The following is a 27,023-nucleotide window of genomic DNA, read 5'->3' as shown; positions in this document are numbered from 1 at the left end:
TTGAACGCAGGAGGCGGACGTTGCAGCGAGCCAAGGAGCCAAGATGGTGCCACTGCACTCCAGCCTGGGTGACAGTGAGACTCTATGACTCAAAAATAAAAATAAAAATAAAAATAAAAAAGGAGGGAAAGGGACAAGGAGGGAGCTCAGCATAGGCAAGAGTTGTAGAGGTGTTGGTCATTGGTGCTATCGCCTGAGATCCCAGGGTAACCCTGATAGCCTGGTAGTATCAATGCTTCTGAAAGTCAGTTGAGCAATTAATATTAAAAACACGTTAAAACTTTAACCCAGCAATTACACTTGGAAAGAAAAGGCATGTACACAAATTTGCCTAAAAGGGAACACTATGTACCTGTGAAAAATAGTTATCAAAAATACTTATTGGTATGGAGAGTTGTTTGAGAAATAGTAAATGAAAGAAGATTAGACTGAAGTGAGCTGAAGATTTAAAAAAATTAAAAAAGAAAGGTGGTTACAAAGCTATATTACAGTGTGCTCCATTAACAAAAATATGTGATTTAGTTATGTACCCATCAGAAATGTATATATAGTCATGTGTCAGTTAGTGATGGGATACATTCTGAGAAATGTGTCTCGGTGGCTTTTTGTTGTGTAAGTGTCATAGAGTGTACCTAGATGGTGTAGCCTACTACACACCTAGCCTATAGGGTCTAACGGCTCCTGGGCTACAAACCTATACTGCATGTTATACTCTACTGAATACAGTCGCTGCATCCCCCGTGCCCACCAGAATTCCTGCAATTACTGTAGGCAGTTGAAACACAATAGTATGTATTCATGTATCTATCTAAACACAGGAAAGGTACAGCAAAAATACAGTGTTACAGTTTTATGGGGGCCACCTTTGTATATTGCAGTCTGTTGTTGACTGAGAAGTCATTACATGGTACATGACTATATTTGTATATCAAAAGTATGAAAAAGTGTTCACAGAAGTATTATTTTTCAATAGCCCAAATAGGAAACAACCAAAATATCCATCAGTGGTGAAATTGATAAATGATAGTATATTCATACAGCAATGAAGGTGAATTAACTACAACTATATTCAGCAGTGTTCACGATTCTCACTAACATGTTTTTTTAAAAAAAAGCAGACACAGACCAGGCACGGTAGCTCACACCTGTAATCCCAGCACTTTGGAAGGCCGAGGCAGGTGGATCATCTGAGGTCAGGAGTTTGAGACCAACCTGACCAACATGGTGAAACCCTGTCTCTACTAAAAATACAAAAAATTACCTGGGTGTGGTGACACATGCCTGTAATCTCAGCTACTCAGGAGGCTGAGGCAGGAGAATTGCTTGAACCCAGGAGGTAGAGGTTGCAGTGAGCCCAGATCACGCCATTGCACTCCAGCCTGGGCAACAAGACCAAACGCCAAACACACACACACACACACACACACAAAAGATTATGATTCCATTTATAAAAAGTTCTGCAGGCAAAGTTGATCTCTGCTATTAGAAGACAGGACAGTAGTTATTTATTTTACCTTCAGTCATTTTTTTTAAATTGTGGTAAAATACACATAAAATCTGCTACTTTAAGTATTTTAAAGTGTACGACTCAGTGGCATTCAGTGCATTCACAAATTGTATAACCATTACCACTGTCTAGTTCCAGGTAAGTAGTCACCACTCCCCATTCCTCCCTCCTCCCAAAATGTTAGTTTTTTTTTTTTTTTTTTTTTTTGAGATGGAGTCTTGCTCTGTCGCCAAGGCTGGAGTGCAGTGGTGCGATCTTGGCTCACTGCAAGCTCCGCCTCCCGGGTTAACGCCGGTCTCCTGCCTCAGTCTCCTGAGTAGCTGGGGCTACAGGCGCCTGCCACTACGCCCAGCTAATTTTTTTGTATTTTTAGTAGAGACAGGGTTTCACTGTGTTAGCCAGGATGGTCTCGATCTCCTGACCTTGTGATCCACCGGCCTCAGCCTCCCAAAGTGCTGAGATTACAGGCGTGAGCCACCGTGCCCGGCCCCAAGGTGTTACTTTTGAAGAAGAGAGAAGAACTACTGGAAGGGTCATCGTGGGAACTTCTGGATATTAGTTATGTGTGTTCCTTAAAAAAAAAAAAATCTAAATGGTGGCTATATGGCTGTGTTTATGTTGTGAAAAATTAGCTATACACTTTATATACTTTGCTGTATGAATGTTATATCTAAGTACATATAGATAAATTTGGAGGGGGGTGTGTGTGTGTGAAATATTGCTAACACTGATTTTTTTCCTGGGAGGTAGGAGTATGAATCCATTTTGTACTTACTATGTTTTGCTAACTTGTTTTCCAATTGGTATTCATGAATACATGTATTACTTTTGTAATAAAAATGTTTTAATTTAAAACATCTTTTTTTTTTTTTTTTTTTTTTGAGACAGAGTTTCATTCTGTTGCCCAGGCTGGGAGTGCAGTGGTGCAGTCTTGGCTCACTGCAACCTCTGCCTCCCAGGTTCAAGCAATTCTTCCTGCCTCAGCCTCCCGAGTGTCTGGGATTACAGGCGTGCGCCACCACACCAGGCTAATTTTTGTATTTTTCAGTAGAGGTTTTACAATGTTGGCCAGGCTGGTCTTGAATTCTTGACCTCAGGTGATCTGCCTCGGCCCCCTAAGTGCCAAGATTACAGGCGTGAGCTACCATACTCAGTCTAAAACACCTTAAATAAAGGACAATAACATTGATTTTAAGCCTTTTTTTCCACCTTTTTTTTTTTTGAGACAAGGTCTGGCTCTGTTGCCCAGGCTGGTTTCGGTGACACAATCTCGGCTCACTGCAATCACCTCCACCTCCAGGGCTCACAAACATCCTCCCTCTTCAGCCTCCCAAGTAGCTGGGACTGCAGGCACACGCCACCACACCTGGCTAATTGTTTTAATTTTTTTGTAGAAACAGGGTTTCACCATGTTGCCCATGCTGATCTTGAACTCTTGAGCTCAGTCCATCCACCTGCCTCAGCCTCCCAAAGTGCTGGGATTACAGGCGTGAGCCACCGCTTTCCACCAATTTTAAGCCTTTCAAGAGAAAACATTCCTTATCATCAGAGACAATGGGAATGTCTCACCAAAACTTTGCCCAATTATTATTTAGCCTCAGGATTGATACTTCTACGTCTGTTCATCACCCTCTGTGGTTCTGGACCTGTCCACTCTTCCTGGCTGCCTTTCTTCTTGGTGGGTATGGAAGGAGTATGTGTGGCAGAGATGAGGAAGGAGGGTGTTTCAGCCCTGCTTAGACGTGGAGTGGTTGTGCTCAGAAGACTCACTCCTTGCCAGGCTGGAAGTAAACTTGAAGCAAAAGCTGGGGGATTTGAGAAGAGAAGGTAGACTGGCCTGTAAGTTGCATCAGGAAAAGCCAGAGGCTTTAAGCAAGCAAATAACCCCCCAGTTTCTCATCCCATAAACAAGCAACCATTACAGAAAGAGATTTTTGTAAGAGAAGACTTTCACAGCCTTCCTCAATCATTCTGCATCCACCAAAACTCCCTGTATCTCAGGAGTTTGGAATACCTTTAAGTCATCCTTGTCTTAATGACTTTCTCACCTTTCAAATCTCAGTTTTCATCTTCATCCCTTCTAGGTTCTTAGGCACTATTAACCTCTTCTTCCTCTGTGCTTCCATAGCACTTTCTTTATATGTCTGTTAGAATAGCCACCACATTCTATAATAATTTGCTGCCAAACTGTGATCTCCTTAATAGCTGGGACTAAGTCTTTTTGATCACTGCATCCTCAACACATATGGTCCAAAACACACATGTGGTTTCCTGGCAAACCACATATACCTAACAAATGTTGATCTAAATTGTTGGAAGATCTTCTTCCCACCCTCTATCTTTTCCTTAAGCAGAGAGACTACACACACATTCCTTCCCTTTTCCTTAAGGTTTTTCTTCAGTCCTTTTCTTTGTTCCAAGATTTCTTTAATTTTTAAGAGATGATTGTGCGTTTACACATGCACATGTCCCAGAGCAAGTGGTGCAGATTTATGCCCATTTCCATGTGCATCACTGGGTCTGTAGTCCTCCTCCTTCAGTCCTCTTCTAGAACTTTTCTGCTTCTTCCCTTAATTCCACGACCTGGGGACATGGTAAATACATTGTTTTTAGCTGAGCTTTTATTTCTTTATTTGTTTAGTTTTTGAAATGGGGTCTTGCTTCATTGCCCAGGCTGGAGTGCAGTGGCGCCATCACACCCCAACCTGCAGCCCTCCCTGGCTTAAGTGATCCTCCTACCTCAGCTTCTTGAGTAGCTGGAACTATAGGCACACACCATCATGTCCGACTAATTTTTAAACTTTTTGTACACACATGATCCCATTATGTTGTCCAGGCTGGTTTCAAATGCCTGTGCTCAAGTGATCCTTCTGCCTCAGCCTTAGAAAGTGCTGAGATTATGGTCTTGAGTCACCTCTCCTGGCCCCTAGCTGAGCTTTTAGAGAGGAATTTTCCCTACACATTAAAAAGTGTCAGTCCAGTACTAGCCCTTTTCCTTACCTGTTGAGCCCTCAGGCACTGTGTTGATTCATAATCTAGAGAGGCAGCCACTGCCTCAGGTGGATTCATTTATTCATTGGACATGCTCTGGAGACATATAACAAGGTATCTGATCTAGTTCTTGGTCAAGCACAGCTTCCTTGAGGAATTGACATTCCCGCCAAATGCTCAAAGTTAAGTAGGAGGTGATTAGGGGGAACATGGGTTATAACAAAGCCAAAGAGAGCTATGCATTTAAGTCCCTGAAGTGTGGGGGATGGCACGGATAAAATGTTCAAGGATCCTGAAGACCTTGCCAGTAGTTAGAATGTGGAGCTGCGGGTGGAGTGACCCAGATGAGGTTGAAGTAAGCAGGGACAGAACAGGACAGAGCCTTGCTGTATGATAAGTCTGCGTTAGTCAGGAATCTTTTGGTTGAAAGTGACAACAAACCCACTGAAGGAAAAAGAGGAGCTAGGAGTTCAGGTTCTCATCCTTGGTCTCCTTTGTGTTAGCTTCTCTCTTGGTCAGGCCTCTGTGAGTGGTCTCTGATCTCCCTAGTCACACAGAAGCCAACAGCTAGAGTCAAGAGAAGGGGGTGAGGAAGGCCGATGAATAGGGGCTACTTGTCTTTCCACTCTTACCCTCAAGGCTACCTTCTTTGCAGGCAAGTCTAGACCTCCTCAGGTAGACCCTCAGTGGGTGGGCAGGAAGCTTAGCCTTTTAGGGACTTCAGGGAAGTAGAGAAGGCGACAAGTGAGGGGATGCTGTTCCAAGACTCCAAAGCTGTTTGCTTTCTTAAAAATAGCAAACCCACAGCCCCCTATCTCTTTAAGGGCCTAAACGCATTTTCTCTGCTGTATCCTCAGCCTACCTGGGGAGCAGGATCATTTGGGTTTGGTAAGAGAAAAAAGGAGGGCAAAAACCCCGAAAACTCCTCCTGTCTCCCGACCCTCGTTCTGGCCCTCTGGCCCTCAGTACTAAGCAGGCCCTGACCCACTTGTCTTATTCCTGCTGCTGCTTCCCGGCGGGTCTCGCGTCCCTTCTCCGACCACGCTCCAGGTCCTGCCCCAACTTTAGGACTTCAGAACTCCTCCACCGTGCCGTGGAGGGACAGCCCTTCTTCTACTTCACGCACACCCTACCCGGGCAGAACCAAGCGAACACTATCCCACCCAGGGACCCCCCTTTTTTTTTCTGGGAACCAGCGTTTCCGCCTCCGGGGCGCAGACTCCTCCCCCTCACCGTCCCAATTGTATTCCCTGGAAGAGCAGCCGGAAAAGCCTCCGCCTGCTCAGACCGGGATAGGCGAGAAGCTGGTTTCTCCTCGCAGCCGGCTCCCTGAGCCCCAGGAACCACCGCGGCGCACGGCACCACCTGGGCCCAGCTCCAGGCGGGCGCGGCTTCAGCACCACGGACAGCGCCCCGCCCGCGGCCCTCCCTCCGGCGGCGCGCTCCAGCCGGTGTAGGCGAGGTAGCGAGCTATGCCCGCGGCATGGCCCGGCGCTGCGGCCCCGTGGCGCTGCTCCTTGGCTTCGGCCTCCTCCGGCTGTGCTCAGGTAAGGGAAAAACGGGCACTGGCCAGGTTCTCCTACCCCAGCCAACGGCCCAAGACTCGGCGTGCTCTGACTCACCCCTGCTAGGCCGGAAGGTGGAAGAAGGGATTCCCTAGAGGTGGGGGAGTCTGCTGGGGGTTAGGGGAGAGACCCCGGGACTGCAGAGAGCACCTGGGAGGCTGGACTGGGAAGGAGCCAATACTCGAAGGAGTAAGTGAAGCAAAAAAGAGATGGAAACCTGGCCAGCGGTGGTAGGGGTGATGCAGGCACAGAGAGCAAGGAGGCAGGGGATCTCCCCAGGTGTTCTGGGGTGGCAGGAGGGCCGGCTCTGAGGGCGCTAAGATGCCATCTGACTTTTTGTGAAACATTATCTCAAGAAAGGTACCTGGTCCAGCACCCCTCCCTGGGCTCCCCATCGTTTCCCATCCCCCACATTGGGCTCCAGATTCTCGTCACCCCACAGGGGCAGAGAAGGGTCGAGAGAAGGGAACGGACTTTTCAACCCTCTTGTAGGTGGCACAGGAGACTTGGAAGGGAAGAAGCTCTGCCAGACTGAGGACTAGGAAGGAACTCTCTGAGGGGATGGGAAGGGGTGTGTTCGTGCAGAGTTGCAGAGGGAGGTGCACTGTGGGGAGGGGCAGGCACAAAAGGAATGCACAACCGAATGAGCTTTCCACACCTACAGGCCACCTCTGGGGGTGGGCTGCTGTGTGTGTGAAACTTGGGGCTAGATATATGCCTGACCCACAGCTTAGGCAACCCAGCTATTCCACTCCAACTCAGTGCCTTTAGGGAGAGGGGAGGATGGCGTCGTGACCACAGTCACGTGTCATTATGTGAGGTACATAATGCCATTTGCACATGTAAATGGTGAACGGAAACAGTTATTTGTGTCCCAACACACATATGCTTTCTTCTTCTCAATCAGCAGGAGAAAGGGTGTGTGCTGTGGGACACACGTAACTGGGACAAATAACTTCCCTTTCACCGCCCTGCAAAACCTCCCTTGAGTCATAGGTATTTGCTGGGGAAACCACGGAAGCAGAAATCTCAAACTGCCCTCTGAGACTTTGGGGGAAGAGCTGGTCTCCACGAATCCTTGCAGAGTGGGTTCTTAGTCTCAAGGCATCTCTGTGGGGCTGTCTGGACTCCTTGGTCAGTGGTCTCAGAGAGGGGCTTTTCTACGAAGACGTTAATCTGGGGCCTCCCTGGGGGTAATCTAAGCATTTTGCAGTATCCTTAGGGATGTAGGCAGATACTGGTTGGGCCTGGATTGTCCCATTTGCCTGGGGAGGGTGGGATGTTGGATGGGTTCTCCTTGCCTGCTTACTTTCTTCCTGCCTTTCCCCTGCCCAGGCGTGTGGGGTACAGACACAGAGGAGCGGCTGGTGGAGCATCTCCTGGATCCTTCCCGCTACAACAAGCTTATCCGCCCAGCCACCAATGGCTCTGAGCTGGTCACAGTACAGCTCATGGTATCACTGGCCCAGCTCATCAGTGTGGTGAGTGGAGGTCCCAGACTCTCTGCCCAGCTACTGAAGTCAGCCCCGCCAAAATGTGTTAATGCTTGTGTGCTTCCTCCTCTGGTGTTTCCAAGGCTTGGGGAGGTGTGAGAGGGACCCTGGGTGGTGGCAGTGAGCCCACAGGCTGAGGGGCCTTCTCGGCAGCCTCTCTTCCTCCCTGCAGCATGAGCGGGAGCAGATCATGACCACCAATGTCTGGCTGACCCAGGTAAGCATAAGTTCTCTCTTCTACCCACACTCCTGGCCTTCTGTCTCCTCCTTCTCCCCCATGTGCTTTTTTTTTTCTTAATCTCTCAAAAGAGGCAGAAAGGTATAGAGTTTGGAGTCCTAAATAATTGGATTTGAATCGTGGCACTCACCAGCTTTGTGACCTTAAACATATTAAACTCTCCAAGATTCATTTTCTCATTTGTAAATGTAGATTCTAATACTGTACTTTGGCCTAGCTGTGCAAATTAAATGAGAAAGTACCGTATGAGCTACACTTGATGGGCAGAGAAGTCACTGTGGGGAAGAGGCTGGCTTTTAAAAGCTCCCTCAAGCCATATGGGCCCCCTCTAGTTCATTTCCTTAACCTTGAGCCCCTCCCAGGGCAGAAGTTGGTACTGCCTCCCTCTCTCACTTCCCAGGAGTGGGAAGATTATCGCCTCACCTGGAAACCTGAAGAGTTTGACAATATGAAGAAAGTTCGGCTCCCTTCCAAACACATCTGGCTCCCAGATGTGGTCCTGTACAACAAGTAGGAGCAATGGGAAGGTTGGGGGAGACCATTGGAGGGCTCAGGGAGGGAAGGGGTTATGGGGAAGATAAGAGAAATTAACTTATGCTGTGGGAGGGGAGGGACTTATAATAGATATGAAGTCACTACCTAGACAGACAGACCCAGACCAGTGAGGTACAGTGTGGACAGCCAAGGTGACCTGGGCAGTGACCAGCCCACTCCCAGCCAGTTAGGACTCCCAGTATGTATTTGATGATGTGGTGGGGATACAAACAAGTATTGACAGCCTCCAGTGCCTCAACTGATTCAGGAACAGGCTTTCCTGGAAGCCTGGGAAGGATCAAAGAACTTTAATGTCCCAGTTTCTCCTCCAGGTTCTATCCTGTCTCCTGCAATAATCCATCTCATCTCTAAGGTACAAAGCCACCTTCCTCAACTGATGGGACCATGCCCTGTCCCCTTCCATTGCTTGGGGCTCCTCACACTGGCCTCCTGGCTCCCCCAACTTCTCCACCCTCATGAAGATCAACCAGCTTATACAATATGTGACATGTAGCAGACGTTCCCCCTCCCTCCACCCACCACTCCTTTCTACCTGCGAGGTGTCACACAGGCCTTCTGACCAGGACACTTCTTCTAGTTACTAACCACCCCCTCCCATATCCCTTCTTGCCCAATTCCTGCTCCATCTCTCTATACTCCTGGATGGTTACTCTCAGACCTAGGTGTCCCCTCCCCATGTCTCCCTCTGGTTTTGCTCTCCTCCAACTAGGGGCTGGGTTGATGGGTAGGGAGGAAGGAACGCTTAGGCCAGGGCTGACTGTGCCCATCCTTTGGCAGTGCTGACGGCATGTACGAGGTCTCCTTCTATTCCAATGCCGTGGTCTCCTATGACGGCAGCATCTTCTGGTTGCCACCTGCCATCTACAAGAGCGCATGCAAGATTGAAGTAAAGCACTTCCCATTTGACCAGCAGAACTGCACCATGAAGTTCCGTTCGTGGACCTACGACCGCACGGAGATCGACCTGGTGCTGAAGAGTGACGTGGCCAGCCTGGACGACTTCACACCTAGTGGTGAGTGGGACATCGTGGCGCTGCCGGGCCGGCGCAACGAGAACCCCGACGACTCCACGTACGTGGACATCACGTATGACTTCATCATTCGCCGCAAGCCGCTCTTCTACACCATCAACCTCATCATCCCCTGTGTGCTCATCACCTCACTCGCCATCCTTGTCTTCTACCTGCCATCCGACTGCGGCGAGAAGATGACGTTGTGCATCTCAGTGCTGCTGGCGCTCACGGTCTTCCTGCTGCTCATCTCCAAGATCGTGCCTCCCACCTCCCTCGACGTGCCGCTCGTCGGCAAGTACCTCATGTTCACCATGGTGCTTGTCACCTTCTCCATCGTCACCAGCGTGTGTGTGCTCAACGTGCACCACCGCTCGCCCACCACGCACACCATGGCGCCCTGGGTGAAGGTTGTCTTCCTGGAGAAGCTGCCCGCGCTGCTCTTCATGCAGCAGCCACGCCACCATTGTGCCCGCCAGCGCCTGCGCCTGCGGCGACGTCAGCGTGAGCGCGAGGGCGCCGGAGCCCTTCTCTTCCGCGAAGCCCCTGGGGCCGACTCCTGCACGTGCTTCGTCAACCGCGCATCCGTGCAGGGCTTGGCTGGGGCCTTCGGGGCTGAGTCTGCACCGGTGGCGGGCCCGGGGCGCTCAGGGGAGCCGCGTGGCTGTGGCCTCCGGGAGGCGGTGGACGGCGTGCGCTTCATCGCAGACCACATGCGGAGCGAGGACGACGACCAGAGCGTGAGTGCCGCAGGCTGGGACCCCAGGCGTGAGATACGGGGTCTGCCAGGGCCCGGGTGTCTGGAAAGCAGCGGCGTTCTGTAGACATGCAGACCTAGTAGGAGTGTAGGAGAGGGAAATGTGAGTCAGGCCTGTGTTGCAGGTCTGGGCGCTGGCTAGGGCCCTTCTGGGTTGGCTTCTGGGAGATGGTGCGGCCTAAATTGGGGCTGGTGGAGGATGACCTTGCTGCTTCCTGAGGGCTAGCACCCAGGGCAAAATGCCTGAGCTGGGCATCGTTCTATGGATAGAGAGGCCTGAAACATGAGGAGGCCCTTTAGGGTTGGCAGCCAGCATGTGGCCGTGACCCCGAGAGTCCCTCCCTGCTGCTTGCATGCCCACATCCAAGTTGTTAACCTGCAGTTCTTAGCACCAGTGGAGATGAGTCCTCTGTGCACCCCAGGGCAGGAGGGGGTAAAATTGAGGACAGTAGGAGTTGTGTGTGTTGGGGGAGGGGTGGCGTTGGTGGCAGGGTTAGAGATTCCAGGAGCCTGCTTGTGGCGGAGAGGATGGAGTCCCAAATCAATAGCCCTGCTCTTCTGAGTCCCAGGGGATGGCCTCCTGAAATATTTATGGAGATTGGGGTGGGTGAAGGAGAGGGCTCGTGGCCCCTTCCCCGGGCTTTCTGCACACCCGGTTTTTGGCTTCTTCTACAGGGTTCCCTGAGAGCTTCCTTGAGACTGAACCAAGAGTTAAGGGGAGATATGATAGGTTGACATCCACCCTCGCCCCCGCACTTTGGGCAGGGGCCAGACCCACCCTGTGGTCAGTCTCTGGCTACCTGGCTGGTTCCAGGCTGAGACTCAGCTGTTGCCATGGTGACTGGCCAGGTTTCCTCTGGGCCAGCTGCCATTTTGGCTGGGGGATGAGGAAGGGCACTGCAGTGTGGGCCTCAGAGATCTGTTTCCCTGGACAGCAGGAGATGGGTTGGAGCTGAAGCTTGGGCCAGGGAGCATCTTACAGTCTTGATGGAAGAAGAGGGAGGCAAACACTAGAGGAGACGGGGTGGGAACCTTAGAGCCAGCTGAGGCCAAGTGGAGATGCTGGGATTCAGGGACTCAGCAGGCTGCGGTTACCGCCTCCACCTCTCCTGCTGCAGTCACGCATGTATTGTGCATTTATTGAGCTAGGTGCGGAGGATGCGGTGACCTACTTGGATACTTCACAGGCACCTCAAACTCAACATGCTCAAAACTGAGTATTTGGTCTACATCCTAACCACCAACTTGCTCCTCCACCAGTCTTTAGTACATGGCATCACCATTCACTCAATGGCTCAGACTGAAAACTCGGAGTGATCCTTGACCCTGTCCTTTCTCACCTCCCTCTCTGTCCAAGTCATCAGAAGTCTTGTCCTGTCACAACCACAAAGTAATTCTTGGCTTCATCCACTTTTCAGCATCTCCATGCTAACACCCTGGTTCTAGGACATCATCAGCTCTTGCCTGGTCTAGGGCAAGAGTCTCCTAATAGTCTCCCTGTTTCAGCTCCTGTGCTCCTGCATCCAAACAATGTCTCCCTCTCACCTCATGCCTTTCCTTCCTTGCCCAGGTCACTGGTCACTGACTTATCTTTTATTTATATATTTATTTATTTATTTTATTGATACAAAGTTTTGCTTTTATTGCCCAGGCTGGAGTGCAATCGTATGACCTCGGCTCACTGCAACCTCTGCCTCCTGGGTTCAAGCGATTCTCCTGCCTCAGCCTCCAGAGTAGCTGGGATTACAGGTTCCCGCCACCAGGCTCAGCTAATTTTTTTGTATTTTTAGTAGAGAGGGGTTTTACCATGTTGGTCAGGCTGGTCTCAAACCCCTGACCTCAGGTGATCCACCTGCCTCAGCCTCCCAAAGTGGAGGGATTACAGGCATGAGCCACTGCGCCCGGCCTGGCTTATCTTAAGCAAACCAAGCTCTTTTGTGGCCTCAGGACCTTTGCATGCATCGGTCCCTCTGCCTGAGATGCCCTGTTATTTTCCTTTAAAAAATTATTACAATTATTAACTTTCACTCTACTATTTGAGAGTAAATTGTAGACACTGTGACCCTTTATCCCAAATAATTTAGTGTGTCTCTCCTAACAGGGACACTCTCTTGCATAACCCAGGTTCAGTCATCAACTTCTGGAAATCTGGAACAGTTCCTCACCTTTGTCTTTCATGGCATAAACATTTGTAAAGGGTCCAGGCGGGCTGAATGTCCCTCCGTTTGGGTTTGTGTAATTGTTTCTTTATTCAACTTTTTCCTCATGCAGCTGGTTCTCTCTCACTCATCAGACCTTGGTTTAAATCTCACCTCCTCAAAAAGGCATTCCCAGACCACACTCCAAATGATACATCCTCCTCTTCTTTATCTCAGTCCTTTGTTTGCCAGTGTGGAATTTTTATTTTTATTTATTTATTTATTTATTTTTTATTTTTTTATTTTTTTATTTTTTTTGAGACGGAGTCTTGCTCTGCCGCCCAGGCTGGAGTGCAGTGGCCGGCTCTCAGCTCACTGCAAGCTCCGCCTCCCGGGTTCACGCCATTCTCCTGTCTCAGCCTCCCGAGTAGCTGGGACTACAGGCGCCCGCCTCGTCGCCCGGCTAGTTTTTTGTATTTTTTAGTAGAGACGGGGTTTCACTGTATTAGCCAGGATGGTCTCGATCTCCTGACCTCGTGATCCGCCCGTCTCGGCCTCCTAAAGTGCTGGGATTACAGGCTTGAGCCACTGCGCCCGGCCGGAATTTTTAAATTTGTGCTTATTTTTGCTCCGCCTCCCTCAGTAGACTGGAAACCACTGGATGTGTTTCTGTTGTTCGTTTGCATCCCCAGTGTGTAGCATGGTGCCAGGTATATAACAGGCACAGTTGCCACGCGAATGAGTTCTTCAGCTGCTGACTAAATAAAGATGTTCAGTGGCTGTCTCCCCACCCCGAGCTGGCCGGGCTCCAGATGAACACGTGCACAAAGGCCCAGACTCAGGCAGGAATGGAGCAGCTCTGAGGAGACGCTGGCCCTTTGTGCAAGCCTTGTGACTGGCTCTCAAACCCACAGACAGGATTACCTTTTTGACTGATTTGTTCACATCTGGGACCTGGTCCTCACCCTCTGGGGACTGTGGTGTGGTTGGATGGGGCTCATTGTGTGATCATAAAAGGAGCCAGGCCGGCTGAGGCAGCCATTTACTCACTAAAGCATCAGCCATTTACTCAACACTCTGTGTTCCAGATGCTGAGATGACAAAGATGAATCAGGGTCCTTGTTGTTTGGGGACTTGTAGCTTAGTAGGGGGACAGGCATGCAAATTGAAACAATACAGTAAACATACTGTGATGGAGACATGTACACAGTGCAGAGGGAACCCAGAGCAGCCAATAGTTCATGATGATCTGGGGGTCGAGGCAGCCTTCAGAGGTGATGTTTGATTTGGGCTTTGAAGGATATGTAGGAGTATACCAGGTAGAGAAAGGGAGCTCAGGATTTCCAGACATAAAAGAAACCCAAAGACACAGAGACCTGGGAAGACATACAGGGGTTTGGTAGGGCTATGTTATGGGGTGGGAGAAGGAGGAGATAGGCTCATATTTGTCATGGGTGGGTCTTGATTCCATACTTGGGAGTTTGCATGGGCCCTGAAGGCAGTGGGGCCACGGGAGGCTTTTACTAAGATCAGAGCCATGCTTCAGCAAGGTCATTCTGGGATCACGGCAGGAGTGGTGTGTGTGTCTGTGTGGTGGGACCTGTTTATACATGTTTGCCTCCCATCCTGCATCATGTGACCTGGGCCTCCTCCGTCTCCTCCATCCAGGTAAGGGAAGACTGGAAGTACGTCGCCATGGTGATCGACCGCCTCTTCCTCTGGATCTTTGTCTTTGTTTGTGTCTTTGGCACCATTGGCATGTTCCTGCAGCCTCTCTTCCAGAACTACACCACCACCACCTTCCTCCACTCAGACCACTCAGCCCCCAGCTCCAAGTGAGGCCCTTCCTCTTCTCCATGCTCCTTCACCCCGCCACCCTCTGCTGCACAGTAGTGTTGGGTGGAGGATGGACGAGTGAGCTATCAAGAAGAGGGGTGCCGCCCCCACAGATCCATCCTTTTGCTTCATCTGGAGCCCCTCCTCCCTCACACCTCCATCCACACACAGCAGCTCCAACCTGGAGGCTGGACCAGCTGCTTTCTGTTTTGGCTGCTCTCCTCCTCTTGTACCAGCCCAGACAATAGTGTTGATGGGGGAGCAAGGCTGCTGAGAAGTGGAAGACAGGGATGGCAGAGCCATCTACCTTGAGGAGAGAGTGATGGGCAAGGGGCCAGGATCGTCTGCTGCCTCCAAGTCATGGGAGAAGAGGAGTATAGGACAAGGGGTGGAAGGGCAGGAGCTCAGACCGCACCAGGCTGGCCTGACACAATGGTAGCTCTGAAAGGAGGGGAAGAGGAGAGAGGCCTGGGTGTGACCTGACACCTGCCACTACTTGAGTGGACAGCAGCTGGACTGGGTGGGCCCCATAGTGGTCAGCTGTTCCTGCCCAGTAGGTTTAGCCTGGCCCCATTGTCACAGACCCCTGGGGGAGGCTTCCAGATCAGTCCCACAGCCCCTTGCTTCTAAGGGGTCCAGATACCTGCCCCAGATCCTCTTTCCCCACTGAAGAAATCTGCACCCTCTGGACTTTCCTCTCCTTCCTTCCTTTTTCAGGCTCAAGGTGTGGTGGGCAAGGCTGAGTATTAGGGGAGCTTCTAAGTTCTGAATCTTTGGGTGACCTGCTTGGAGTCTCAGGTCCAAATACTTGAACTCTGTGAGAAGTCCAAGTTCATGGGCTTTTGGAACTGGAAGAACTTTGTATAGCCATGGATTCCAACATGAGCCATGTTGCAGATGAAGAAACTGACCCACACGGTGATTCAAGCCCAGGTGCGTCTCTGACTCTTCCTCCCTGCCCTGAGATCCATCTGAGTGCCCTGTTTTTTCCTCCACTTTGAACTGACTGGTTACTCGAAGGAAGTGAACTAAGGATGTTAGCTTTAAGCCAGCCCAGCCTCTCTGCCCACAGCAGAACTGAGGTGAATAGCTGGAACTCTGCTACATCCATGCTGCTCCAGTCTGTTGGGCTCGTGGCTCCATCCTTCTGGCTGTTACTCTTCCTCTTTCCCCTCCCAACCAAACCTGAGCAGCTTTGAAGCAGGACTTGGGAAGGACAGGGCTGCTGCTGCCAGCGACACCTCAGAAAGCATAGCCTTGGCTTCCTGTCCCTGGAAGCTATACCCTGACTCTGCTCCCAGAGGCCAGCTGGAGGCCACCTGACTGGGTAGCCCAGGGAACAGACCTCTTAATGCTGGGCCAGCAGATGGTGCGTTACAGAGGGGTCAGCCTGCCAAATGCACTGGAGGGACCTGACCTAAGTCATTTTGTCCCTAGAGCCCAGCTGGGACTCCTGCTTCTCTAGGCAGGGCAGAGGAGGGAGGAGACAGCACAGGCATAGAGCATGGGGCAGTGACCCCAGAATCTGGATTCAAGTCCCAGCCCTGCTAATAACTCATGTGAGCCAGCTCGAGCAAGTCCCTTCACCTTGCTAGAGCTCATCTTCCTGGCCTATAAAATGTGGGTGGTAATGCCCTCTTCCTGGGGTTGCTGTGAGGATGAGGCAGTGCTTGTGAAAAAGCCTAGTGCTGTACCTGGCACAGAGTAGATGCTTCATGAATGTTGAGTCTGAGAGGCAACTGGAGCTGGTGAGAATGGGGTCCTGACTGTCATGCCAGCCTCCTTCCCAGGCCCACTCTTCCCCCATCTCTTCCCTGAGGAAACCAAGTCTCCCTTATCAGGAAGAGCTGGGGAGCTGGGAGGAACATGACAGGAACACCAGAGGGAGTCTAGCAGGTGGGCCGGCTTCTCTCTGGAGCCCCCTCAGCAGTTTCATTCCATTCCTGGGCTGAACCCTTGCTCTGCCCCTACCTCCCTTCTGGGGTAGGTGTGTGCTCAGGGACCCCGGGCTCTAGTCCTGGACTGGCTGTGCAGCGCCTCCTGACATAGGTGTGTGCTCAGGGCCCTCAGGCTCCAGTCTTCTACTAGCTGTGGAAGCACATCACTGGGACAGGAAGCCAGTGGCTGCAGGAGACAGGCCTCTGCACATCTCCTCGTCTGTCAGGAAGGGCTCACGGACACCTTTTCTTGGTAGCAAGGAGTGTCTCTGCACTATGGAAACTTCCCCTCTTCTAGAGCAGATTGGGAGCTGCCTGTATTATGCCTGAACCCTCCTCAAACTCACGGTCCTGGGGAAGGCGTCTTGGAACCAGAAACAGCAACAGGAAAGGAGCCTCCCTCTGAAGGGTAGGATGCCAGCCTGAGACCCCCCCTCTTGGCTCTCCCAGGGCCTGGGCTAGCCAGAGGCCCCAGCAGCTGCTGCTGTGGCTGTGCTTACTTTTAATATTTCCCATATGTGGCTGTTGTCCAAGTGAAGTCACCAAATGGTGCTAGAGGGGATGGCAGAGAGCAGCTTATCCAGCTCCTCTCCATGACCCGGTTAACACACAAGGAAACAGAGGCCTAGAGGTTGTCTACTGTTTGACCTCTTATAAGAACCAGCTGTGCTGCATCTACAACATGAAGAAGGCAGAGCTAGCTGAGGTCTTTCAGCAAGGAAGAAAGGGGTCAGTGTATATGAGAGGGTTACCTGGGCAGTGTCATTCTCTCCATCTCTGTATGCAGCCCTTTGGGGACCATCACAATAAGGAAGAGGTGAGGGCAGAGGTGAAGGCTCCACTGCCCAGGCAGGGTGTTACCATGTGGTGGGACAGAGTGTGAACCCTCAAGTGCACTGGGAAGCTTTGGGGAACTACAGTCTCTTCCACTCTTGGATCCTGTGTCCTCTTCTCTTGATGTCAGGGAAGCCCCTATGCCTCCTTCCCGTGGTGGGGCTATCTCTGCAGAGAATCAGGTGCCCAAGCTGGGCAAGGACTGGAAGAAGCTCCAGATCTGGAGGAGGCAGAGATACTGGATGGAAACCTGGAGCAAGGGTTTGGGAGGGGGAAGTGAGGAAACAGGTTGAGATTATCTCCATCAGAGCTGGCAAGGCCACAGGTGATCTGAGAACTATTTTTGTCTAAAAAGAAGGCATGCACAGGCTCTCTGCTTTTGACAGGTGGCGTTGCAGTGGGAGGAAGGCAGCTTCCTGGCAGTGAGGTAGAAATACTGTAACAGCTGGTACCAAGTTATTGAAAATTTAAAAGCAAACAAGACACAGCAGCCCCCAGGTGGTGTGTTCTGCTGAGGAAGGCTATGGCAGAGGAAGAGCCAGACCGTTTTCCCCTCAGGGAGGGCTCTTTGGGTGGTTTGGAGACCTTGGGCTGTTTGTATCCCAGTATTAGCTCCCGTTACTAAGGGTCTGCTCTGCGCCAGGTCCTCAGCATGTGCTGTCTTTATTCCTCACAATCCTGTGGGAAGGGGCCTCCACCTACATAACAGAAATGCGGCTCAGAGAGATCAAGTGACAGCTAGTGAGTAGTGCTGGGCCTGAACCCCAAGTGCCAGGCCTGAACCCCAAAGTTCATACTCTTGCTGCAGCCACTGAGGCAGGCAGAAGAGCTCCTCAGGAGGAAAGTGAGGGACATTCAGGGCCTTCTCTGAATCACTCTCCAAGCCAGAGTAGACCCCCGGTTCCAGTTGTCCTCCTCTGTTTCTGGGCAGTCAGGCAGGTGTCATAGCATCCCTCCCGGCCCAACCAGTGCTGGCCAGACTCCCATTCACCGACCTTGACTACACAGAGAACAGCCACCTTTTAGTATTCATCCCAATAGGTTGAGACAGTCAGTGTGATGGCCACACGGTTCCTAAGGGACCATAGGTCTAGGAATTATTAGGACACTCACTCAGCCACCCTCGATGCCCCCATCTTCCCCACACTGCCATTCACCTCCCCCACCTGCACTCCTGGAGTATTTGCACTGGTCTAGCCCACTCCAGGTCAGACTCATTAGAAACTCAAGATTCTCGTAAAGAAAGTTGTTTCCAAATTTGTCTTGTCACTCTATTTGGGGGTTGGGAGAGAGCCCGCGGGAGCCAGTGTTGGCCAATACAGGAAAAAGGGAGAATGCTGGAGAAACTGGACTCATGAGAGGTTAAATACATCACAAGAATCCAAAGAAAAGGTGAGTGGTGACAGTGCTGAATCACTGTGATGTTGCTTTATAAATTCACTCATCAGATGTAAAAGAAATGGCCAAACGACTGGGCCTGGAGTAGGCAGAGTCCAGAAAAGGCCTCCGGGAGTCCTTTGTGAAGGACTGGACAGAGGCGAGGACCACTCTCCTGGAGGTGGGGATGGCTGGGGTTTCCTCTCACAGTCCCTGTGCTCTGGGAAGTTAAGGCTGCAGGTTGCATAAGGCCAGACCTGCAGACCTGGGCCTACATCCTGGAAACAGTATTAAATTGTGAGTTCCGTAAACGAAATGCAGGGTGGACAGCAACTGAAATGAGCTGAAGAAACTCCCTCTTGCGCTCCCACAGGGCAGCCTACTTCCCAGTCCACTCAGGGAGCACTGTGGGAGGACAGTGCTGTTCCCTCTGGAGACAAAGTGGCTGGGCACTTGCCTCAGGCTTTAAGGAAACTGTCCAATTTCTAAAAGACCTGGCACTACATTTCCCTCCATGTGGACCAGGAGCAGTCTGAGAACAGAGAGGACAGAGGCACTCGAGGTTCCTGGTACATCATAGCAGGCGGAGACAACAGCCTTCACTGTCCTTCAATTTAAAACTGTTGGCCAGGTGGGGTGGCTCACGCCTGTAATCCCAGCACTTTGGGAGGCTGAGGCAGGTGGATTACCTGAGGCCAGGAATTTGAGACTGGTCTGGCCAACATGGTGTACAAAACATTAGCTGGGTGTGGTGGCGGCACATGCCTGTAATCCCAGCTACTTGGGAGGCTGAGGCAGAATTGCTTTAACCCAGGCAGAGGTTGCAGTGAGCCAAGATCACACCATTGCACTCCAGCCTGGGCAATGAAAGCGAAACTTTGTCTTAAACAAAACAAAAAACCAACTGTTCAGCTCACCCAGCAATGTAATCTCAGTAGACGATGAAGGACACCTGTGGTGGTGTGACGTTCTGGTCCTCAAGAAATATGCCCACAAACAACATGTCACTGGCCCTTCTAGCCTCAGTTGTTCCTTCTGTGTAATGGATGAGGCAGGTTTCATTGGGATTTAGCCTGTTAGGTACTTTAGATCCTCTGGTATGGTATTTTTAAAAGGTCCAGGATGAGTCTTCTAGAAATTCTGATGTAAGTTACATGTGAAAAAAGGTACATTCTCTCTGAAATTCAAGATGGAGAGATAATTTGGATGTCATCTATGATGTAAAAAGAAAATGGTCCATCTCCTAAAACTACAGCCAAGCCTGTCCTGGTCCTGGCTGCAACTTTGCTCCAAATATGGACATTCCTGGAAGTCAAACAGCTGGGAGTGGTGGGGTTTGGAGGAGGTAGAAAACACCCCTGAAGGAGAGCTAGAATTATGTGAACATGTGATTCTCTCTCAAGGGATGTTTTCCTGCTCTGGGCCTTGAAATCTTGCATGTCAAGTCCCGTGGGACCCGATATTTAATAGTGGGTTCTGACTGGGCGCGGTGGCTCAAGCTTGTAATCCCAGCACTTTGGGAGGCCAAGCTGGGCAGATCACGAGGTCAGGAGATCGAGACCATCCTGGCTAACAGCGAAACCCTGTCTCTACTAAAAATACAAAAAATTTTTTAGCTGGGCATGGGGGCGGGTGCCTGTAGTCCCAGCTACTCGGGAGGCTGAGGCAGGAGTATGGTGTGAACCCAGGAGGCGGAGCTTGCAGCGAGCTGAGATCCTGCCACTGCACTCCAGTCTGGACGACAGAGCAATACTCCATCTCTAAATAACTAAATAAATAGTGGGCTCTGCTGGGGAAGGGCCCTGCTGGGGAAGTTAATCAAAAGGTGCCTGATGAACCCCCACCCCACCCAGACGCAAACTTATCCACAAAGGGAGGTTCTTTGAAACTGCTCCTTTCCAAAGGTTGAGGGACAGCCCTGTCCCCAACAGGTTCATGTCAGATGCCACTGGTGCTGTTATCAGAAACCCCAGGGCCACAGGTCCCCCTGTTCCCATTTTCACCTCCCCCAAGAAACCAGGACTTAAAACTTTCTAAGAATTCAGATTCTTGGTTTTTTTTTTTTTATTTATGAGGAATGTCTATTGTTAAGTCACTGTTATCAAGGGACACATAAAAGCGGAATCATAAAACTGGACTGCAGCCATCATCACAGTACCCAAGTCTATGCTTGGGGTCTTCCTGACTCTGCTCCTGGAGTCAAAACCAAGACTCCAAAAAACCAACAAAGTCCCTTCAATGTGAGTAAAGGAAACAGCTTCAAGCACTGACAATTTTTACAAGTGATTATTCAAGGAATGCACAGTAGCCACAGTTCAGACAAATCAACTACAAAAATCATTAAAAAGAAGAGTGGGGAGGGGCACTGCTTATTAAAAACAAAAGACTGGACAAAGAAAGTGAAGATAACAGTGGGCGGAAGCTCTGCCTCCTCTGTCCTGTGTGACTCAGAGGGGCATGGGGGCGCGGGGGTGTGCGGTCTGACACGGCTCATTTCCAGCAGATGCATGGAATTCAGGGATGCCTCGCGCTCTTCCTACAACAGAAACTCAATACTACAGGCTTGCTAGATAAGATCTCTGATCTTGTGAGAGCCCGTGTTCCCAGTTAAAGAGGAGGCAGCTGGCCAGAGCTCTGCTGGAGAATCTAATGCCCAAGACGGACCAGAGAGGCCAAACAACTTGAGGACTCAGCAGGTGACAACCCTGTAGCCTGGAGAGGGGCTGCGCTGCCTTCTGATGCTGAGAACCACAGACCTCTCTGACCTGGATGTGGGTGCCAAGACTGATTTACTGTGCCCCCAGCAGACCCAGAGCCAGGGAGCAGGCCTCCTCTACCCCAGGAGACAGGCGCCATTTCCCTACCGGTTCCTTGGGATGCTTAGGTGTTCTGCAAAGGCATCCTTAGTCTATTTTTTAAAGTTGCATTTTCTTATTTTGGTCAATTTTTGGTCAAAAGTACCGAGGGTATAGAATAAAAGCAAAGATGTGAATGTCTCCACCAGACAGAGGGTGACCTAGTCAGCAGTTTGGAGGGAAATCATCTGAGGGTGCTGGCTCAGCACATTCTCAGATGAAGGTCTGTCATCTAAAGGAGAGAGGCAGGCTCAGGTCCTGAAGGTCGCAGAGCCTCAGTAGTCCTCCTGAGTGTGTCTAGCTGACTGTTATCAAGGGACACGTAAAAGCAGAATCACAAAACGGGACGGCAGCCATCACGGCACTCAAGTCTATGCTTGGGCTCTTCCCTGCTCTGCTCCTGGAGTCATGACCAACACTCTAAAAGTCAACAAAGTCCCTCCAACGTGAGTAAAAGAAATAGTTTCAAGCATTGATAATTTTTACGAGTGACTATTCAAAGAATGCACAGGAGCCAGAGCCAGACTCCACAGGGAGGCCAAAGGCTCTGAACACACGAGTCAATGTTCATGGAGGTGTAGACAAAGGATTCCACCTCACAGAGTTTGAAGACAACCTGTCCTTTCACCCAGTACTACTGCTTTCTATGTCAACACTATAAAGATCAGGTCTGCGCCCTGCCCACGAGTCTACTTCTGAAGCCATCTGGAAAAATGAAAGCACTTGGATAAATGGAAAAGTATGCCTGAATTTTAAATCTGCTCAATTATAGGTTATCTGTAGCAGTTAAGAATCAACATCTATGGCATTCTTTTAAACACTCCTAATTTACATATGACTTAGTCAACTTCCCTTGGTGTCACTGTCATGAGAGATATTATGCAGGGTAGAACAGTGACGTGAGCCAACAGGATTTTTTGCCCTTATTCTTGCTAAGTCATGATTATCTGAGCAGAAATGATTTTATACCCTATAGGATTTGTCCTGGATTTTTTCCTACCAGTTGGCTAGGGCGTACGCCTAGCATTGGCAGGGCAAATTCCTAGGAGTGCTTTAGAAGAAGAGGCAGCTGGAAGCTTGGCAATATTCCGAAGCATGCCCATGCTCCCTGGGAAGTGGTCTGTGTCACCTTGCTGGGTGAAACCTCTGCTATTGCTTGGGCAACTCTCTTAAGCCAGTCTGGCTGGTTCTAGACTTCCCTGCTGCCAGGGAAAGGGGTACACTTCCAGGGAAGCAGCTTTCGTTGCCTTGCCCGCCCTGCAGCTGGCTAAAGTGCAGGATGGGAGGATGGCGGGGCATTATCTGTAGGCTCCAATCACACTTCCGTGGCACTGGGAACTGCAGTTTTCAACTCCTACCCTTACAAATGTTTCACCAAATCCTTTAAGTTCACCTCTTTACCCTCTGAGGGGGAAAAGGAGAAATTCTGATCACAAGGAAAGAATCTCAGAAGGGGAAGAGGCGAAGTAGAGGGGTCTGCGTAATCCACAAATGAAATCATCAGTCTTGGACATGATCCAGAATTGACTGAAACCTAATCAAGACCACAAGAGGTCAGTGTAGCAAACACAAAGGGAAAGGAAATGGAAAAAAAATCAACTTGTAAGAGGAAATGGACTGCAGGTGCTCAGTGACTATGTATGCTTTGAGTATAGAAAGAAAAGATAACTTTTTAGGTTTCTACCTCTTCACTTGGGGGAAAAGAAGGGGGGCCTGGCCAGGCCTTGCCTAGCAATCCCAAAGAAGGCAGGATAAATGGGAACCCAAAGTTTTCAGTATCACCAATTATGGCTTAAAAAGAAAAAAAAGGAGGAAAAAAAAATCCCCTGACCATGTGATGAGGAATGCTACAACCTACCTCTGTCTCACCCTAGTATGACACACCCTAATCCATCTGTCACCAGAGCATACTATACTGGGCAAAGATAAAAGTTCTTTTCCTCCTGGGGTTTGCTAATCCAGTTCCCATAGCCCATATCCTTCAAGCTTTTTTTGAAGTAGTTCTTGGCCATCTCGTAGTCACGGGCAGCTTTCTTGGCCTCACCATAGGAGAGTCTCAGTAGATCCCTGCGGTAACGGAAGGAGCAGAGCTTCTTAAATAGAAGAAAAATGTTCTTTTTGGAGACCCGGGACAATTCATTCCGTGGCCTAGAGAAACAAAAGCACTCATTATTCACCTGGGACCTGTAAGATGAGGAGCTCACAGTGGAGAAACCGTGGCAGGGAAGGTGGCTCTCAAGCCCTGAGACTGCAGAGGTATGATGCACCCTTGCAAGTCAGGGCAGAGGCTTGGTCCTCACTGCGCTCTCCTGTCTCCTTACCCATCCACGGTGCCTCTGGTACCGTCCAGGATCTCCAGGTCATAGCCATCAGCCAGACACCAGTTGACGCTTGTCTCCTTAGTCTTCCCAGATTGCCTTTTGGAATCATATACGCTGACTCTGCCAACCTAGGAATCCCAGAAGCAATGGGAGAAAGATAGAAACCTTTCAGGAATAAGATTCTGAAGCAGGGACTCGAGACTTATAGCAAAGAGGAAATGCAGAGTCATGATCTTTCTCCTGTATTTAGGGTTCTGTTTGGTTAAGACAGAGCACACTCTAGACATACTAACTCCACCTCGATTCAGATTAATTCCAGACTAAGAGAAGGAAAGCCCTTGGCATCCAAAAGGAAGAAAGTTAAAGTTCTTGGGACACCAACCAATGGTGGTGGTGGTGGGCCACTGTGGGCAATGTTCCCTTGTGGGCTACCACTGCAGGCAGTGTTCCCCTTGCTCACATTGTACATTTTTCCTCTGTTTACATGACTGCTTGAAAAGGAGAAAAATGTCAGGGAAAATAGAAGGGGGTTATAGCACCTTGGGGTGGTTGACAATAAAGGGATGTCGTAGTCCATCCTCAAATGCACTCCCATCTCTTGTCACACGACAGCAAATAGCCCGGGTCAGATGCCCTTGGCTGAAAAGGTAACCTGTGTACAAAAAAGAGAAACATATATACCTGTGTTTGCACCAAATGCTGTTAAGAGGCAGAGGCATGTGGGGATTTTGGAGGTCCAAAATACAGTTGTCAAGAAAGAGAAACAGCTGCCTTGTTAGGAAGCACCTTCTGATCAGGGCTACCCAGGATCTCCCTACCACAGCAGACTGGACAACCAGCAACCGAGGGGTGACTCATGCTCACTTTGACAGGGGAGACAAAACACCTGGCAACAAAACATGTCATTTGGGATTTGGGAACAAGGATGACAGACCAGTTCCAGATCCCAAGGCAGGCCTCTTACCCAGTGTAACAGATTTGAGATAAATGGGCTGCAGGAAGTGGGTCAACAGTGCCCCTTGCAGGCCCAGCACGTTCCAGCGTAGGATTTTGTCACTACAGGACATGGTACGGAGTCTCTCCCCGAGCCGAATGCCATCCCACGTAGGTACAATGTCACTGGATTCCACAGGGATTGTGCCTTCTCCTATGTGAGAGACTTGGGTCAGACTTACAGGGGCCAATGGACCAAACCACTCCCTGGCGTGGTTATCCTCCTTAAGCTTGAGCCACAGGCTACATTCATTCATTCTTCACATATTTCACAGCACCTGCTATGCGCCAGGCACTATGCTTGGTGCTGGGAAAGAACGGTTAGCAACACCAAGTAAGATGCTTGTCCTCCTAAAACATCTACGGCAGTGAGGAGATTGAAGGGGGAGAGAACAGACACTAAACCAGTAGCCAGTACATACAGAAGAATTCCAGATGCTGATAGTGCTCTGAAGGCTTTGAGGGAGCTATGACGGAGGACCACAGGGGGAACCTCCTGGGACAGCAGCAGCAGGGGAGCCCAGACATGGAGAAGAAGGACAGCTGGAGTAAGAGTGTTTCAGGCACACAGGACAAAAGCAAAGGCTCCAAGGCAGCCAGCGGATTGGCTGTTCAGGGGGCAGACAGAGAGCCAGTGTGGACACAGCATATGCGAGGAATGGGGAAAGTGGCATGAGAGGAGGAGGCCGGGTGATCACAGCAGGTTTTGCTTGTATATGCAGTGCAGTGGGAAACCACCATAGGGTTTAAAAAAAAAAAAAAAAAAAAAAAAGCTTTACTGAGATATAGTTCACATGCCATACAGTTCACCCATTTAAAGCATACAATTCAGTCGTTTTTAGTATATTCACAGAGTTCTGCAACTGTCACCACAGTCAATTTTAGAACATTTCATCGCTCCAAAAAGAAACCTTCTACCCATTGGAGCAGTCACTCCTCATGTCTCCAACCCTCCCACTCCTGGCCCTGGCAACCACTAATCTACTTTCTGTCTCTATGGATTTGTCTATTCTGGACATTTCATATAAATGGAATCATACAATATGGGATCTTTTGTGACTGGCTTTTTTCATTTGGCATCAAGTTTTCAAGTGCATCCATATCGTAAGCATGTATCAGCACTTCACTTCTTTTTATGGCCAAATGATACTCAATTTATGGATATACTTGATGTTTTATTTATGAATCCATTAGCTGATGGACATCTGGGTTGTTTCCACTTTTTTGGCTCTTGTAACGCTGCCATGAACATTCACATACTAGTTTCCGTGTGGACACAGGTCTCCATCTCTCTGGAGCATATACCTAGAAGTGGAGCACTGGCTCCATGGTAACTGTATCTATACTTTAGGATATTTAGCAGGGTTTCAGGACCACCGTGATGACTGCTGACATGGCTTGAACGCAACGGCGTGGATGTGAGGAGACAGTAAGGAGACAGGAGAGGATAGGAGAGAAGGAGCCAGTGGACAAGGCAGAGGCAATTGCCAGCTAGACAGGAGGGGACCCGGGCACTTGGCAGCCTCATCTGTCACCTCCTTAGGGCTTGGTTGTGCCACACTCTTCATTTCCTCCCCCCTTTCTCGAGGTGATCCTATGCATTCCTGTGGCCGTGAAGACCCTATAGCGGGATGACTCCCATATTTCTATTTCCAGCCAAGCTCCCTCCTCTGAGCTTCACATGGGAACCTCCACTTCCTATTTGACTTGGGGATCTCCAAGGTCTCCCAAACTAACACATTCAAAATAGAACCTTGATCTTACCACACAGCTCCCCACCCAGGTCTTCCCTTTCCTGTAAACAGCACCTCTGTGCCCAGTGACTAATGGTAAAATCCTAGCAGCCTTGCAGAGACTTGGGGGCCCGGGGTCTTGCAGAGCCTTTTGCAAAAAGGAGGCGGTGGCATGTATCACTCACCGTTTTCCACCTTGGTGCGGAGCTTGCCTTGTTTGGGATTCTCAAAGACAGGGTAGTGGCGGGAGTCTGTGCTTTCCATAGCACGGTCGCTGCAGGACTTGTCAAAGAGGGCACCATCTCCACATGGAGCGGTGCTGAAAAACAGGGGTGGCTGTTGAAACTCACCTGTGGGAAATCTGCAGTTTCATGGGGCTCCAAAACAGTTAGATGTGACAGAAGCAATGGATGTTTTCTAAGGCCTACCATGGGAGACTGGAGGTGGACAGCAGTATACGTGAGTCATTCTACACCTGAATATGGACCTCAAACCCACGGTGGAGTGTGGCTTATTGTATGAGGTCCGACTTACAGGCCAAGAGAGCATTTGGATACCCAATTCTAATAGCCTGGCAGGGCCCACCCTGGCAGCAACAGGAACTGTACAGACCTGATATAGAGATGGAATGACACAGTCTTTTTTATTTGGAGCTTTTCTCCTCCCTTAGCAGGTTCAAATATACTATCCTTCGCCGTCTGGGGGTTGTATTTCATTAACTCACTGTAGAGAAACCTACAAAAAGAAAGTCTGGTTAGGAAGGCAGGTTCAATTCTGGGAAAAACAGTTGCTTCTATAATCTGACCTCCAAATGAGCAAGTAAGGAAAAGCCTCAATGTTGCAGACCTTTCAGTTTCTCAGGTGGAGATTCTCCAGGGGAGAC

At 50.0% G+C, this 27,023-nt stretch overlaps 2 protein-coding genes across 8 annotated transcripts in view; one reads left to right on the top strand and one right to left on the bottom strand.

Annotated features, from left to right (window-relative positions):
- Window positions 1-4,299: 4,299 nt before the first annotated feature.
- On the top strand, window positions 4,300-18,266 carry CHRNB2 (cholinergic receptor nicotinic beta 2 subunit). The gene is made up of 6 exons (XM_033198708.1): window positions 4,300-6,045; window positions 7,399-7,544; window positions 7,729-7,773; window positions 8,195-8,304; window positions 9,127-10,099; window positions 13,923-18,266. The coding sequence occupies exons 1-6, from the start codon at window positions 5,982-5,984 to the stop codon at window positions 14,091-14,093; spliced, it is 1,509 nt and encodes a 502-aa protein (XP_033054599.1). The 5' UTR covers window positions 4,300-5,981; the 3' UTR covers window positions 14,094-18,266.
- Window positions 18,267-20,274: 2,008 nt separating this feature from the next.
- Window positions 20,275-27,023, bottom strand: part of ADAR (adenosine deaminase RNA specific) — a 46,934-nt gene continuing 40,185 nt past the window's right edge. For 3 of the 7 annotated variants that reach the window (XM_033198703.1, XM_033198704.1, XM_033198701.1), the window contains exons 10-15: window positions 26,753-26,875; window positions 26,326-26,459; window positions 24,379-24,561; window positions 23,954-24,066; window positions 23,415-23,542; window positions 20,279-23,241 (exon numbers count right to left, since the gene is read on the bottom strand). In XM_033198703.1, the coding sequence (XP_033054594.1) occupies window positions 23,004-23,241; window positions 23,415-23,542; window positions 23,954-24,066; window positions 24,379-24,561; window positions 26,326-26,459; window positions 26,753-26,875 (919 nt within the window). In that variant the 3' untranslated portion in view covers window positions 20,279-23,003. Of the gene's footprint in view, window positions 23,242-23,414; window positions 23,543-23,953; window positions 24,067-24,378; window positions 24,562-26,325; window positions 26,460-26,752; window positions 26,876-27,023 lie in introns of all 7 variants that reach the window. The other 4 variants (XM_033198707.1, XM_033198702.1, XM_033198706.1 and 1 more) reach the window with 2 other exon arrangements.

The sequence above is a fragment of the Trachypithecus francoisi genome, unplaced genomic scaffold (genome assembly GCF_009764315.1).
Source record: "Trachypithecus francoisi isolate TF-2019V2 unplaced genomic scaffold, Tfra_2.0 Lachesis_group5, whole genome shotgun sequence".
In the NCBI taxonomy this organism is placed as follows: domain Eukaryota; kingdom Metazoa; phylum Chordata; class Mammalia; order Primates; family Cercopithecidae; genus Trachypithecus; species Trachypithecus francoisi.
The sequence above is the reverse complement of the archived record's forward strand: the minus strand, read 5'-3'. Positions and strand labels throughout refer to the sequence as shown.